Genomic DNA, 12841 nt, shown 5'->3' with positions numbered 1-12841 from the left:
AACTGTAAGTTGTTTCTCTGCCATTAGCATATTGAGCTAAGACCTTCCTCCTGGCTCTGATTGGTTGTTTTTCACTGGTGAGCAGCGCATTTGTACTTATGGCAATAAGAGGAAGTGGAGGAGCTTGATCTTTTCACATATCATCTCTCTCATGTTTTCATAAACGTGTAATGAGCATATTGTTGTAAAGGTTACATACTGCAGCTGCATCTGAAGCAACTTTTAATTCAATTTTGTTGATAATTTTTAACCATTCATCCTGTTGATACCTTTCCTTGCTTTTGAATCAGAGACGCATCTAAACTGAACTGAAGACCCCTGCCTTAGACTCAGAGACCTTTTTTTGAATTAAAATGCAAGACTGACTTTCAACTGAAGAATAGACTTTGAATCACTTAGCAACACTGCAGTCTTGCTTCCCCATAGCCCAGATTAGAAGCTTCTTACTTTAATTCTGGAACAGCTATAGTCCATGTCCTGGACTGACTGTCTCCATGCCATGTAATTCCAGTAAGAATGATTTTTACTTCACAATTCTTTCATGGTTACAGTGTTATCTATTGCTCATCCATATTTTTCTATCACACTTTTACCTTCCACTAAACCAGGGGTGGGCAATCCTGGTCCTCGAGGACCGGTGTCCTGCAACTCTTAGATGTCTCCCTGGTCCAACACACACCCAAATCCAACAGCTGAATCGCCTCCCAAGTGCAGTCAGGTTCTCCAGAGCCCTGCTAATGACCTCATTACTTGACTCAGGTGTGTTGAAGTAGAGATACATCTAAAAGTTGCAGGAGACCGGACCTTGAGGCCTGGAGTTGCCCACCCCTGCACTAAACTTTCCACTATGTGTACCATCTGGAAGCCAACTATTGGAAGCTTATTCAGTAATGGACCTTTGTGACTCATCCTCCATGTGGACTGTATGCTTGACAACAGTGAAGTCTCCATGAATGTTTCAACCCCAACTTAAGATGGCTTACATTTCGGAGAAATTTGAGTTTTCCTTTGTTGTAGCTCTTACTCATAACATCATCAGAAATAAACATTTAAAATATAACACTTTGAGTATAGTGCATCTAACTTTTCGACTACTCCAAATTTATAGAGAAGCTGCGGAGAGACGGTAACATAGCTGCTCCCTCCATGTGTGGATGCTCCTTTTTTTTTTTGAATGACCATTATAGTCGGTAGATGTCGCTCTTTGTGAATACCTACTTCAACGTCCTGTATCCGCAGTGTATTTGGCACACAAACTAAACCTTTATCTTCCTTCCCTGAGTTAGTTTGTCAATAACATTTATCAAACAAACCTTACACAAAGGATTCTATTTGATTTTGGTTGGAGGTTTAAAGCTCTGTGCAAAAGTGCAAACCTAAAACTGCGCTAAAAACATACAAAAAAGAAAAAGGAGAAGCTTTTATATAATATTTCTTCTTATTATTATTATTATAATTTATTTTTTTTTAGTTGTGGACTTTTGTAGTGTAGCTGAATTAGATGTGTAGATTAAATGTGGGTTCTTCAACCTCAGTTTTTTCCGAGGCAGAGCGGCGAATGTGACCTGAATGCAGGGCATGACTTAATGGGATGAGACGCAAAACTCATTCAGAACAGTCTCCTGAAGACTCCGAAACGCTTTCGCAGTGTTAGTCATCGCCAGAGTTCCAGGACTTACATATGCGGCTTCATCTTTCTTCCCCCTCTACCCCTGTTGTTAATCTATATGATTTTTTTTCTCTTTTTTTTTATGGAGGGGGCGAAATGCCTTGGCTACAGTAGGATGCGCTTGTAAGGAGGGGGAGCCATGGATTTAGGATTTGCATTCGTTTTATTAGAGCAAGAGATCCTCGCTGAAGAAACACCATGGAGTGACTGACATGCAGAATTAAAAGGGGGGGAGATAGACCCTTTTGGTCCATCGGTTTCTTGTATTCTGCTTTTCTTTCTTTCTTTTTTTTTTTTTTTTTTTTTTTTGGAGCCCCTTGGCGATCGGTCTTATTTTCTCTCCGTCAGCGGCTGGTAGGGGAGGCGGAGAGAGAGCCGCGGTGGAAGACGGCGTATTAACGCTGTAGCTGGCGTGCAGAAATAATTCCTTTTATTTATTTTTTTTAATTGTTATTATTTTTTATCATTGTTCTATTTTGTTTTCGTGGAATGACACGGGTCCTTTTGTTTTGCGATCAGGCTCCCCCAACTTGTGCTTCACTGCAGCATTTTGCGTCTCTTCCCTCCGTTGCAGATGATACGGAGAACCATAACAGCGGCACCTTCCCACTGCAATTTTTGGGGGTAAAGATAAAGAGTGGCGTCGTTTCATGGCAGAATAACGAAGAAGGGAGAGGGTCCACAATTCCTTCCTTTAAAAAAAAAGAAAGAAGAAACATTTACAATGCCTTATCATTAGTAGGAAGCAGTGACTGGATTTAAAAGCCAGCGTCATCCCTGCTGCAAAAGCTGCTGTTTACCCGCTGAAAAGCATTTGGGGAAAAAGCAGCGGATCCCGATGGCATGGACACTTATGCAAGGTCCGCCGCGCTGCCGTGCTACTGCTGGAGCCTACTCGCTTTCTCCTCCTTCAACCCAGGTCCACCGCCATCGCCCCGCAGCCCAGAGTGCCCTGCCGCAACGCGACCAGCCCCCACCGAGCCAAAGCAGGCGGCATGAGGCTTGATCCGGTGCATCTATCTATGCTGCTCATCGGGGTCTCATTCGCCTGCTACTCCCCGAGTCTGAATTCCCTGCAGGACCAAGCCTACAGGTCCGCCGTGGTGATCGAAGGCAAGGTGCAGTCCACGCCTGCGGGGAACGCGTCCGTGGAGCCGTACCGTGTGAGTGTCAAAGTGCTGGAGGTCTGGCCCCTGAACAGCGGCGGTCTGGAGCGGGAGCAGCTCGTCACCGTGGGGGTGTTCGGATCCGAGGCTCCGTGCGTCAAAGTGAAAAAGAACCACAAGTATATCTTTTTCATGGACCCCACGGACGAGCCCTTGGTTTTTAAGGCATCGTTCGCGCCCGTTGACACGAGTGGGAAGAACCTGAAGAAGGATGTTGGGAGGATCTTGTGTGAGAACTGCGGTAAGTTCATGTTGCCTTTCTGAGGTCCAGAACCCGGAAGAATGGGGGAGTGTGTTAACAGGTATACCCGGCTGCAGCTGCAGGTTGTCTGCTTGGCCTCGGAAGGGCTTGGAGTCACTAGCCGCTAGATAGGTGCCAAAGGGGCGTCTATGCAGCAATTTTACACAATTCTCGCAGGCTTCCATAGCCCACATGATCAATCAAACTCTCTTTCTCTCTCTCATTCTGTAAACGGAATTAGTCTCGGCATGCGCCTCGCACTGTTGCTTTGGAGGAATTACAGTTTTAACAGTTGTACAGCGTTTTATTAAAATTATGCGTTAAACTGTTAACCCAGTTCTATTGCAGCTCCAACATAAATAGGATTCAAAGTTAGATGTCTCTGATTTATTATAAATAAAGGCGAAAACCTCTACCGGATGCAGTTTCAGCACCAGGGACAGCGGCGTGTTGCCCGTTGCCTGTCACGTGTAGAAAATCACGCTGTCCTCAGCAAATTGGTTCCTAGGCTATTTTTAGTTTCACACCCAGCTTTAATGCTTTAATACCTAAAGCGTTTGGAAGTCTAAGTCCTTCTCACCCACATGCTTCTTTACACATACAAGTGTAGAGGTGTGAGCGGTACTTATCACCAGGAAGAAATGAGTGCTGCAGCTTTTCAGATTCATTAATATTTTCATATTAAATAGTCTGAAATAAATATAGAGGGACTCATAAGTTGTAGACATTCTTGTAAAAATCTTTGAGAAAACTTGTCAAAATGTGTGACTTCAAACAACACCATGATAAATTACTTGCAAATTATTGCCCCATTCAATGGGATTATTTTATCATTTCAGCAAAAACAATGAATTCATCTTTAAGAGAGGGAATAGAAGACGAGAAGCTGCAATAACCCCAGTTACATAAGTGTCCACAGAAATACTCTAAAACTTTGTCAAACCCATCGAATTTCAAACTTCAAACTTCTGCTGCTTCCTGTTGCCATTAATTGGAGGAAATTTGATCAAGCTAGAGGTTTTTTCTTATTTGTTAGTTTAATTGTACATACTTTTGGTAAGAAAAAGGTTACAAAACGCTCTGTTATTCTCAAAATTATTCATACCCCAGGCAGATTTAGTTTGCAGTTCATCTTTAAATTTTGGAGATGCGTTTCTTCTGACAACGTGGATGTTTTTGGAGTGGGCTAGCCAGTGTACCGGCTTCGGTTTGAGCTGATAAACCTCTTGATTGGGAAAAATAATCTAAAATCTAAAATACACCAATAATAATATTAAATATTATCGAGCTTATACTGTGGTCTACTGTATTAAAGTGAAGCGAGCCATTATCAGTAACTGAAGGAAATTTGGGGCAACAATGACCGAAACATAAAATTTCTCCAAGATGAGGTAGAACATAAGACTGAAAGTAGCTAGAGAGGTTGCCAAGAGGCATAAAGTAACATCGAAGGAACAGCAAAAGTTTATAGCAAGTGCTGTTTGTGCTCTGTATGTGACAACAATCTCTTGTATGCTCCATATGTTTGGAGTAAGAAGTAAGTTTGCAAGACAGAAGTCATTTATTTTCCCAATCAAAGTATCTGGATCTGATTGAACGATCTAATGAAACCAAACTGGGACTGTATGGCCATTGTTTCAAAAGGCAATGAAATAGTACTATGCACCAGTAAAAAGAGCACCGTACACATAGTGAAACATGTTCGGGGGGGGAACATTTCTTCAAATTGTAGTGTATATTTTTGTTTAGGTGGATAAATGTTTGAGCAACATCTCTAGGGCTTTGTTGATAAGTGCCTTAAGGTGGCAACCATTTCTAAACTGAATTGAACTGAAATTGAATTAGAAAGCGGAAGAAAAGCAGAGATATTAAACAGCATCATTGTGAACCTATTTTGTAAAATAAAGGTGTCAATAGAAGAAAAGTAGATTTTTTTTTCTCCTCATAAACAGATTCTCAACTCCCCTGCCACTGCATGCAAAGTGTTAACTGAAACTGGACCATGAAAGGACAACACCACATGTACAGAAGTCTTGTTGATCTCTCAGAATGTGGGCTCCATTCAGACAGGCAAAAGGAATATAGTCACTTTCTTTGTTTGATTAATCTGTAGTTTAGCTGCTTTTGGAGGAAACAGATGTTAGATTCATAGTGCCAAACATTAGAAAGACCCTCCAGGTAGTTATCGCAGAAACAACTGTGATGGCGTAGGGGGTGTATTATTGCCCAAGGCATGATTGATTGGGTTAAAAGGTTTAATTGCTGCAGAATTAGGGAGATAAATCAGCTACAATAAAGGAGATGTCTTTTCCAGGGCAGCCTGCTGTTATTTTGAAAGCAAAGCTTCATCGGCGCTGAGAGTGTTTGCTGTACTTGACTCTCTGCAGTACACACCTTTCTCTGCATGGCACATCATAAAGAGGAGAAGAATGCTACAGTTGAGATCTGCTGAGCAGCTGGAGCTTTGACTTCATGTTTAATAGAAACTGCCTATGAAACCTACACCAGATATTCTCAGCTCTCAAACTTAAGAAAAGTATTTTTAACAACAGCAATAGAACGAATATTATACCCGCCTGCTACTTTTATGTTAATGCGCAATTAAAAGAAAAAAAAACCCAACAAAAAACAATTTACTTATCTGTCTGCTACAAAAAATGTTAATAAATAATTACAAATTCTACTTTATGTAGAAATTTTAAAAAAATCCATCATTTTGCTAAAATAACCCCCAATTGTTCCAACAAAAATGGGAACAAGTGTCTTTGCAATCAAAGTTGAATTCAATAATTTTTCCACTCTTCTCTCATGCTTTTGACTTTTATATTTTGAAGAGTAGCAACAAGAAGTTTTTGTCTTCACTTAAATAACCCAGGGAATATGAGGTCATGGATTTCTATCCTAGAGTTCCTAGACGCAAATGTATATGAAAAAGAAAACATTAAATTGCTTTAGTTCTATTTACTTTACAGGAATTTGTAAGCTTGAAAGTAAGTTTACTACTGATAAAAATAACCGTACAATGGGATCCCCTCATGAAAACATTTTCATAAATCAAACATTGGGTTCTTCTGAAGAAAACAGCAGCAATTACAAATACAACATTATGCTTCTGCAGGAGCTTATACATTTAATAAAGAGGCTTTTCCGATCTTTACCAGGGAAACTGATTCAGATTGTTTTCTTTTGACTTGTCAGCAAGTTTTCCTGTTCTGTCAACTCTGTTCATAAAAATATTTTAGTGTTTCTCCTTGATGTTTAACTCATTTACTGCAGCTTTTAATCTCTGTTGAGTTAGAAGCAGCCCACACTGAACCGTGTCACATCACAGCTTCAATAAAGGACCATCAGCAAGTTGTTAAGCTGGTCCGGCCACCTGTCCCAGCTCACTCTTCAGCATAAAGCTCCTATAAGATAAGGAGTCTTGTACTCAGAGGGAGCACTCTCATCATAGATTCTTATGCTATACCTTCTTTTGATCAATTAAATTATTTCTAGTAAAATATAGTCATCCCCACATAAAAACCTGTGTTAGTATCAGTCTAGCTGGTTAAATTTGTGTTTCAGTTGCCATCATGGCCTTCAATATCTCTGTATAGGTCAAGAAACTCAGACAACATATCTAACATGCACTCTGCTGGATGACTACGATATGAGGTCTCCTGCAGACATTATGAAATGAATGCATACAGGTCGTATTCGGCTGCATTAGGTTATGATAAAATGTTAAAGTTGCTTTCAAAAAGCCAAACTTTGTTTGCATCAGACTCTCTCTTCTTCATATGTTCTGGATCGACAGTACTCCGTGCTTTGAAGGTCTTTTGAAGTGTTTCGAGGAATTTGTAAGATTTTTCTGTTCGTACTTAATCAGTCTTACCTGGCCATGGACGGTGCACAATCATGTGTTTGAGTGAGCGTGTGCGTGTGTGTGTGAGAGAGAGAGAGACGAAAAGAGAGAGGATAGACAGAATATGAGAGAAGGAGAAAGATAAAATATTTAGGGCCTGGAGATAATAAAGAGAGGATCTATCTGTGAGAATAAAGACATGTATTTAAGTATAAGTAAAAGATAATGGAGATCTGACATGGGCATGCTAATTTTTGCCAAATTGTCATGTCACTTTTTTTTTTTGTTGTGAAAATGCTATTTTCTGTTGTGCTGTCATCCTCGTATTTTTGTAGATTAATCTAAAGAGATGGGAATAAAACAAGCCTTTGTGACAATCTGTCTGAAACAAACTGGCTAAAGGAACCATTTAAAAATATTATCTTCATTCATTAGTTGTAGATGTGATAATCACAGAACAAATGGGTCTAACACTTTCTTTCCCAGTCACATCTTCCTTCCCCAACTCAACAAAGTCTTGCAAAAGTGTTCATACTTTGCTGACATTTTTACAATTTGTGTCATTATGGTCAAATAAAATTGAAAGAAAACACATTTAAATTTGTGATAGTTATATGGTGAAATGTAAAAAGCTTTAATGTGTATGAATACATTTGCAAGTCACTGTTTAGTGCCACATCCACTGTGTGGTTGTTGCTCTGCTATCAAGGAAACATAAATAAAATACACACATACGCTATAAAACATCCCTCCAAATTTGAGTGTGTTTTCTTTTTCTGGATGAATAGAATAACTGTTTTTTTTATAACAAACAAATGGTGTATAGGATATTTTGTTGTGTATTTGTCAGGTTTTGTCAGATATTTGAAATGGGAAACTAATTAAGATTAACATTGTTTCATTAGTAACTTGGGTTTCTTCCGCATCTAATACACCTGGAATCCATTCAAATTTTGACATGTTAAAACTTAGTCGTTCTTGCATGAATGGGAGCCTAGGTAAATCTCTTTTGCAGTCCCCCAATCAATACAAATGCAAGATAACAATTTTAGAGGTGGGATAAAATGTATCGCTGTCCTGCAACACAAAATAGTCCTAGTAGCAAGCAGAGGGCGCCAACTCCCTATTGACTGCACATGCATAAAAGCAATAAAAATTTGTTCATGGCTCAACTGGCAAGTAAATTAGATCTGCTGCTTGTACACTCCATTTCTAATGCCACCCTGGGCAACTGCCCATTGGCACATGTTCATAAAAGCCAATGGTTGCAGCCAGAAATGTAAGTATATGTTAGTGTGATTTTTTTAAAATATAAGAACAAGAAATAGTTCACAGCTATTAAGTAAAACTATGCTCAATTTTCATCTTTTTTTTTGCTTCTAAAAATTAAAAATGTTTGACATCCATATTTTACCCGTTGAGTCAGAACTAGATTCACATTTTGCTGCAATTACAGGGTATGTTTGGGTATATCTGAACCAGCTTTGTAAATAGCTTAGACACAGTTAGATTGGATGGAGAGTATCTGTGGGCATGAATTTGTACGTTTTGCAGTAGATTCCTAATTGGCTTTAAGTCTGGATTTTAATTGCACAATTGACATGGCGACATCTGTCAATCATTCTACGGGGTTTGTCAGAAACTGACCAATCGGCCTCGCAATTTGTCCCTAAGTACACGCCCCTTATCTGGAGGAACATTGCCGGGGTTTATCGTCGCTAACGGCTGCGGTCATACAGATTTTGAAGAAAATAACAAGAAATCACGGTCCAGTGTTGTCAGTGAGGAACATGCCGTTACTCAGAGCGTGTAGAGGGCGGAAAACAACTTATGACATTTCCAAAACCCAAACAGAGTGTGGAATAATGCAAGAAGTGGACCAAGGCCTGCAGCCGACCTCATGTCCACTTGAATGACACTGTGAGGAAGGGCAACTAAAACGTCGTCTGCTCTAAGGTAACTGGTAGATCAATAAGTGAATGTAGTTATTCTTGATTTTATGTGTGTAAATTCCAATGGTAGCTCTACAGCAGCGTGAAAACATGCTGCAGTAACTGCTGTGTTTACATGTGAGAACCTTCTTATCCTACAGTTTATTTTTAAGCATTTACGTGAAGGCAGATTTTCACAAGCAGGTATTATTTAAATTATTAGTCACCCATTTTCTACGTGCAAAATGTGCCCGCCACAGTTTTTACAGTCACATCCAATAAGTCTTTGTGCCCCTCAATCTTCCTCTGGCTATGAAAGTCTTGAGCTTTAACATTGATTTCTTCGTTGTTTCTCGTAAATAACCTTACAGACCTGATATAGGACTCGTTGGAGAATTTTGCCTCAATAGAAGCAAAAACGACAGGCAAGAAAAAAGAATCTAAGAAAAAACTACTCTTAAAATGTTTCGGGTAGCCCCTACACTGTTTGCTTGTCTGAGGTTACTTCCGCTTGGGGGCGGAGCCAGCGTCATGTATAGATCTGCATGTTGGTTTAGGGTAATTTTTCTGCTGGAAGGTTAACCTCTTTCTCAGTCTAATGCCTTCAATTTCTTCTACTTTCTGTTGTCCTATTTCAGAAATGAAAAAAAAAAAAAACTTTGAGATTGTGGTTGAAATTTGGCAAAGGGAGAAAAAGTTTAAGGGGTATAACTATTATTACCCTATTTTTATTTACCTTGTGGCTGTTTTTAGACTAGTTGCATCTTTGCATCAGTGAATATATTGACAACTGTGTTCAGAAGGTGTGTTAATTTGTGGAGTGATGGATTGACATATTGCTACTCACCAAGCATTGTGATCGTTTTTAATTGAACAGGCCTTTATTTAGCTTGCTTATTTTCAGATATTGTGATGTTTTTCTTTTTAAAAAAGAAGCAGCCTCATTTCCTCACAAATCTGTCACAATGAAGTGTGTGCAGGTCGCAGCTGTTGCATGGAGGTGGCAGACAGAGTGAATTTCACCCCGAGCTATGCATCTGTCTGTGACCTGAAAGAGTTGCTTCAGTGAGCTGGATGTTGTGCGTGTGTGACAGCTGCCTGATGGCTTCAGGGTTCTGCTTCTGCACCACAGTTTGTCTGGTGGCTAATTTAACTCGTATGTATCTATAAATTTACCTTTGAAGAGTTTTAATTAAACAACCTGACATCAGTGGCATGCTCTTATGGTATTAGAGTGCCAAAAATGTTCTTCCCTTTATGTAGACCTTCTGCTCCAATTGTCTTTCTTGAGCTGACAGGAGAATTTGATGTATATTTATAGGGTGTGTGGGGGAAAAAGAAAAAGAAACAGTCATGGCCATTTCGGTAATTGGTCACTGATTTTCTTGTCCATTAGGCACTTTCTTGCCATCATTCAGATTTGTACTCCACATTCCAAAGACAGAATTTAACAAGTTATATTATGACACCAGGGGCAAATTAGAATCCAAGCAGAAAACGTTTTACTGGTAAAGTTAGAGTTTACGGAACCCCTTTTTGCGTTACACATTTGAGAGAAAAATACATTTCATAAGCCTTCATTTATGTTCTTTATTACATCCTAAAACAGGGTTGTCCAAAATGTGGTCCACGGGCCATTTGTGGCACTTGAAACGCTTTTGTGTGACCCATTACTGTAGTTCAAGAAGGGTACCAATATGTAAATGCCTGGTTCCATTTTCTTAGGATGAGATATCAAACAAAATATTTGAAACAGGAAGTTGACTGTTCATTTCAACGCAAAGTGTTTATTATGAATTTATATATATTTTTTTGTTCTGATTTTAATTTCATAGTACATTTGAAAAATATTTAGCAACTTTTACTCAAACCCAGGCTTAAACTTGCTGGTTATTAGTCTTGGCTGATAATGGTCACCAAACCAGTGCTTAGACCTGACCGGATGAAGTTGGGTATATTTACTTGAAAAATTTGACAAATTCCAGTTTTCTTTTCACACAACCATAAGTTCAGTCATGTGATAAAAGATCAATTGTGGCAGAAGGAGACTTTCCAATGTACTGTGTTTACTACACAGCAGTGTAATCAAAATAATATCTTACTGCTGTTTACCGTTTTATCAGGTGCTTCCTGACATCACTGAACACAAAACTGGTAGGTAGATATTTTCATAAATGGGAAAATATAAGTAGTCATTATCTGTCAACTAAATATAGCAAAATATGAGATTTTAAAAAGGACGTCATGTTCTCCTGTCCTGAAAGACTTTTGTTTCTGAATAAGAAAATTTAAGTTTAACTAAGGTTTTGTTTCTGCACTCCTTTCAGTACCAAGATGAACACTGGCATGCAAGTGCACTTTGAGCTCCTCTTAATTCTGAAAAATTGTTAGAAATTGTTAGCTTTTACATGAAAATGTTTTCTTATTAACACTAATGCAGTTTAATGTAGGCATTATAAAGGTTATGTCTGTCATATGTGAGGTCTAAGCTGCTTGTCTGGCATTTCACCCTTGCAGTCCTCCGACGAATATTTCCAGAGTGTGAAAACGTCACTGATGAGATCAGTAGCGCCTGTGGGCTAACTCGCCACATAATAATCCCCTCAAAGCTGATTTTAAAAAGAAAACAGAGCCGATGAAAAGACTTAACATTTTATTTGTCTTCTCAAATATAAAGGACGGAGTGAAATGTGAAAATAATTACTTGCTGTTATTTGTGTAATCCTCCTTTAAAAAGATCCAGATTTCTCACTGAGCTAAAGGAATTCCAGGAACAGAAAATATGTGCATGGAGATTATCTGGATCGGTTTCCCAAAAGACTTAAAAACACGAGAGAGGCAAAACAAAGCTGTGTTTTTATAGCCTACTGTAAGCATACAAAAGTAACATGAGGCAGTTGTCACTCTTATCACTAGAAAAATATTTTTAGCACTCAGAACTGAACTGGCAACATTTGAGTTTACCTTAGCACATCTGAGTTCTAGGTCTAAGCTCTCTGTGTGACAGATACTTTGCGCGGATGGAATGACTGTTTCCTTGTCCTTTAATCACACTCGCAACAAAACAAAGCTTTGGATGATTGCATATCAATGCTGCAATACAGAATTACCTCTAGGCTTGTTGGAGGACAATGAGCTTACTGTAAGATCTGCTGGATAAATACTGGGAAGACAAGTCTGGAATTCTGTTCTGGGTAAGACTTTGAACATGTTTCCTAACTGCTAACGACTTGAGAAAGACCGTATAAAGTGTTTGAATAGCAGCTAGGGTAAGGTGTGTGTAAGTCTGGCAAAGTGACATGGAAACTAATGTCATTGGATATCAGCCCTTTATAAACAAAAGTCAGTGAAATCTCCATGCACCCAGTAAGAAAATAATTTTGGGCTATAAAATAACTTTCTGCACCACTTCGACAGGGGTTTCAGTAGGTGTGGAGGAGACTTAAAGCAAGAAGAACTAAAGGTCACTATTTTAATTAAATGATAAGCAATAATCCCAAATAATGTAAGTGAGACTTACCATTTCACTGAGCCCATTGAATTCTAACTCTGAGAGCTGCAGACAGCTGGCTGAAATCTCAGGGAGCAGCAGGACTGGGTCAGCTGGCAGTGTCAACGTAAATCAGATTTGAACTCCTCTCACAACAACAATTTTTCATTAATCTCTTTTTTTTTTTTATTAATTTTCTGACATGAAAGTGGGGTTTGTTGCACATGTATATATTTCGGATAGAATTTGATTCAGATCAGTGAGGACAAATGAGCATAGAACCATTGCCCACTATTTAATAAACTAAGCCAGTGCACGAATGCAGAGAAGATGTAGAAAGTTAAATAATTTTCAATTTTTATTTACAACAAAAAAAAGAAGAAAAAAGTTTGTATTCTGCCCCATGAGATAGTATTTTGTCTCTTCCAGTTTTGTACATATGAAGATTGAATTATTTTTTCCATAATAGCTAAGGCTTACCGTATTTTCCGGACTAT

At 38.9% G+C, this 12841-nt stretch overlaps 1 protein-coding gene across 4 annotated transcripts in view; it reads left to right on the top strand.

Annotated features, from left to right (window-relative positions):
• Positions 1–2343: 2343 nt before the first annotated feature.
• The window catches only part of nrg2a (neuregulin 2a), an 82847-nt gene continuing 72349 nt past the window's right edge, over positions 2344–12841 (top strand). For 2 of the 4 annotated variants that reach the window (XM_044139856.1, XM_044139855.1), the window contains exon 1: positions 2346–3076. In XM_044139856.1, the coding sequence (XP_043995791.1) occupies positions 2665–3076 (412 nt within the window). In that variant the 5' untranslated portion in view covers positions 2346–2664. Of the gene's footprint in view, positions 3077–12841 lie in introns of all 4 variants that reach the window. The other 2 variants (XM_044139858.1, XM_044139859.1) reach the window with 2 other exon arrangements.

This window comes from Gambusia affinis, linkage group LG15 (assembly GCF_019740435.1).
Source record: "Gambusia affinis linkage group LG15, SWU_Gaff_1.0, whole genome shotgun sequence".
Taxonomy (NCBI): domain Eukaryota; kingdom Metazoa; phylum Chordata; class Actinopteri; order Cyprinodontiformes; family Poeciliidae; genus Gambusia; species Gambusia affinis.
Note: the sequence above shows the minus strand (reverse complement) of the source record. Positions and strands in the feature narration are given on the sequence as shown.